A 2687-nucleotide genomic window follows, 5' to 3' on the forward strand; every position below is an offset into this window, starting at 1 on the left:
GGACTGTTCTTAATGTTCTCTCTGAACTCTGTGGGGGTGCCTCAGTTTCCCCTAGGCACTTCTTAAGTATCTAGGTGCTGGGATAAGCTGTGTGATTGTTGCAGAGCCCTAGAGGGCCAGTGGCAGACTGTCTAGACAGAGAATGGCCGGCACCCCATCTCCTGGCAAGTGATGGCCTGGGCCCCCTCCCCTGCAAGGTGTGAGCTGAAGGGGTTGGAGAACAAAGAGATCAGGTGGCCTCCTGGCCCAAAAAAGAGACAAAGGCCAGAGGAGGGGCTGGAGGGGGTGTCAGTTTGGAGCTGGCTGGGGAAAGCAAGGGAGGACCAGACCCGGGCTCTGGCCTCCCTGCCCCCAAAGATGGACCTGACTGAGGGGTCGTGTTCTCTGTACCTACAAGCTCCATGTTAGACCATGTTCCTGTCATCTAATAAACCTTCTGTTTTACTGGCTGACTGAGAGTCACGTCTGACTGCGGAGGTGGGGGGCAGGACCCTCTGTCTTCCCCAGACCCCGCCGGGGTGGACTCGCTGTGGGAAGCACACGGAGGGGCAGAGACCAGCGAGAAGGACTGTTGCAGTAATGGGGTCCCCCTGGGGACTGCGGTGAGCAGTCTCGGGGCGGTGAAATCTGTGGCTCAATCCTGGGAGAGAGGTGGTGACCTGGAGAAGGGCTGGCACACTAGGGAAACCGTGGGGAGCTGAGAGCACACAGGCCTGTGAGTCCACAGCAACATGGGAAGAGCGGAGTGATGGCCTGTCACCGTCTCCTTAAGAAGGACATTGTAACCCTGTGCAAAAAGAGAGGGTTACACATTTGAAGTTCACCAAAGCACAGTTAATCGTGCAGCTGGAGGAGGATGACCGCTCTAAGGAGCAGATTCCTGACCCCAAATGGGGCTATAGCAGGATCTGGGAGCAGCTGGAGTGGGAGCCAGGCATCCTCAAGACTCCTGTCCCCGACCAGACGGGGGTCTTCACGATCGGGTTCCCCATCGGGGGATCAGAGACGGACGGGATTGGAGCTGAGTCCGAGAGAGCAAGAGGACTGTTAGAGACAGTGAGAGCCCGAGAAAAAGCTGCAGCAGCAGCATGAACTGGCGGTGGGGGGGTGGAGAGGCCTAGGGGACCTCCCCGGGGTGAGTGGGGATAGACCCCGGGGGGCCAGTTCCGCAGGGAACCTTGAGACTAAATTGCTGCCCCTGGTTAAGGACGGGGGGTGGGGGATGTGGATGCCACCCCACTGCCTTTGAGCAGGCTGGAGATTTGAACCAGGGGGACCCTGCAGAAAAGCCCAGGTGTCTAGCTCCCTTGCTGGGTCCCAAGGCCACAGACTCCGTCATCCAGATGGGTGGGGAAGTGGACAGGCTCCCACTCCTGACCCCAACCTATATGTCTGTGTGGAGTCTCCTGGGGCCAGGACCCTCGGACCCCCAGTGGGAGTGGAAGGTGATGGTCAATGGGGAGACATTCCTGGGGTGGCGAGATGCTGGGACAGAGAGAACTATTGTCAGGCCCCGGATGGTGCAGCCCAACCAGATGCTGAGGGGCTGTGTGAGCTGGGTGAAGGTCCCAGGGACAAAGCCCCTCGCCCTGCCTATGGCCCAGATCCTTGTGCAGACCCAGGAAAGGTGGGGCTGGCTGGTCGTTGGGGCTCTCCAGGGTATCGGCTGTGAGACCCTGTTGGGGGGTGACTGTGTCTCTTCGGGATAGCATCCAGGCCCTGCTCCTGTAACGGCCAAGGGTTTGAATTTGAACCCAGGGAACCAATCGGTGGAGAGGGAAATGGTCAGTGAAAATGCAGATGACCTGGCTGGCAGGGGGGAGGAGCGGCTAGGCTCAGGATACCTGCCTGCCTGTAACCAGACCCTGGGGCTGGGTGGGTCAGAGAGATGCTCCCTGCCCCCCTGAACACCGGAGAGGGGGCTCCTGCTGGCTCTGATGCTGTAAGGAGAGCAGAGAGCTCGCTGCCTGCCCCCACTGGGGCAGCGCTGAGCAAGGGGGGAGATAAGACCCCAGCTGAGTGGGGGGACCCACAGGCAGGGCAGGTCGGCTGCCAACCAGGTTTGCCTTGCCCAGAGGCGCTGCTGGGAAGTGATCCCACAGCAGGGAGGGAGCGACCAGGGACAGGGCTCAGCGGGGCTGTGACCCCAGGCGCAGCCAGCGAGAGGGAACAGGTCTCCCTCCCTCCCCCACCAGCTGAATCCCAGACCAAGCTGCAGAAGGATCCTCCTTGGAGGAGCTGAGGGAACGTGCTGGCCGCAGGCTGCAAACCCCCTTGGGGAAGGCTGCAGGGACAGATCCCCGCGGGAGAAGGGGTTCCTGTACCGGGAAGGGGCTCCCCAAGGGGAAGTAGAACTGTGGGGGATCAGGAGGCAGCCGATGGTGCCCCAGAAGTACCCCCGCAGGCTGTGGTACCTGGCCCACCATGTCCCTCTCTCGGGACACCAGGGGATCCAGCGTCCCCGGCAGCAGCTGCTGCAGAACTGTGACAGGCCCGGAGTCTGGGACGCGGCCCGGCAGGTCCCGCGACCCCTGCCGGGGGAGGGGGGAAAGGCCCGGGATAAGGGTGAAGCCCCCTTGAAACCCCTGCCCATCACAGAGGAGCCTTTCCAGAAGGGGTCCATGGACATAGTGGGCAGGGCCGGTGCAAGGATATTTTGCACCCCAGGCGAAACTTCCACCTTGCGC

At 61.4% G+C, this 2687-nt stretch overlaps 1 protein-coding gene across 1 annotated transcript in view; it reads left to right on the forward strand.

Annotated features, from left to right (window-relative positions):
* The first annotated feature begins 2378 nt into the window (after window positions 1–2378).
* LOC140904143 (hydroperoxide isomerase ALOXE3-like) overlaps window positions 2379–2687 on the forward strand; it is a 21435-nt gene continuing 21126 nt past the window's right edge. Inside the window, 1 exon segment of the mRNA XM_073326455.1 lies at window positions 2379–2565. Within this exon segment, the coding sequence (XP_073182556.1) occupies window positions 2379–2565 (187 nt within the window).

The sequence above is a fragment of the Lepidochelys kempii genome, chromosome 28 (genome assembly GCF_965140265.1).
Source record: "Lepidochelys kempii isolate rLepKem1 chromosome 28, rLepKem1.hap2, whole genome shotgun sequence".
NCBI classification, from domain to species: domain Eukaryota; kingdom Metazoa; phylum Chordata; order Testudines; family Cheloniidae; genus Lepidochelys; species Lepidochelys kempii.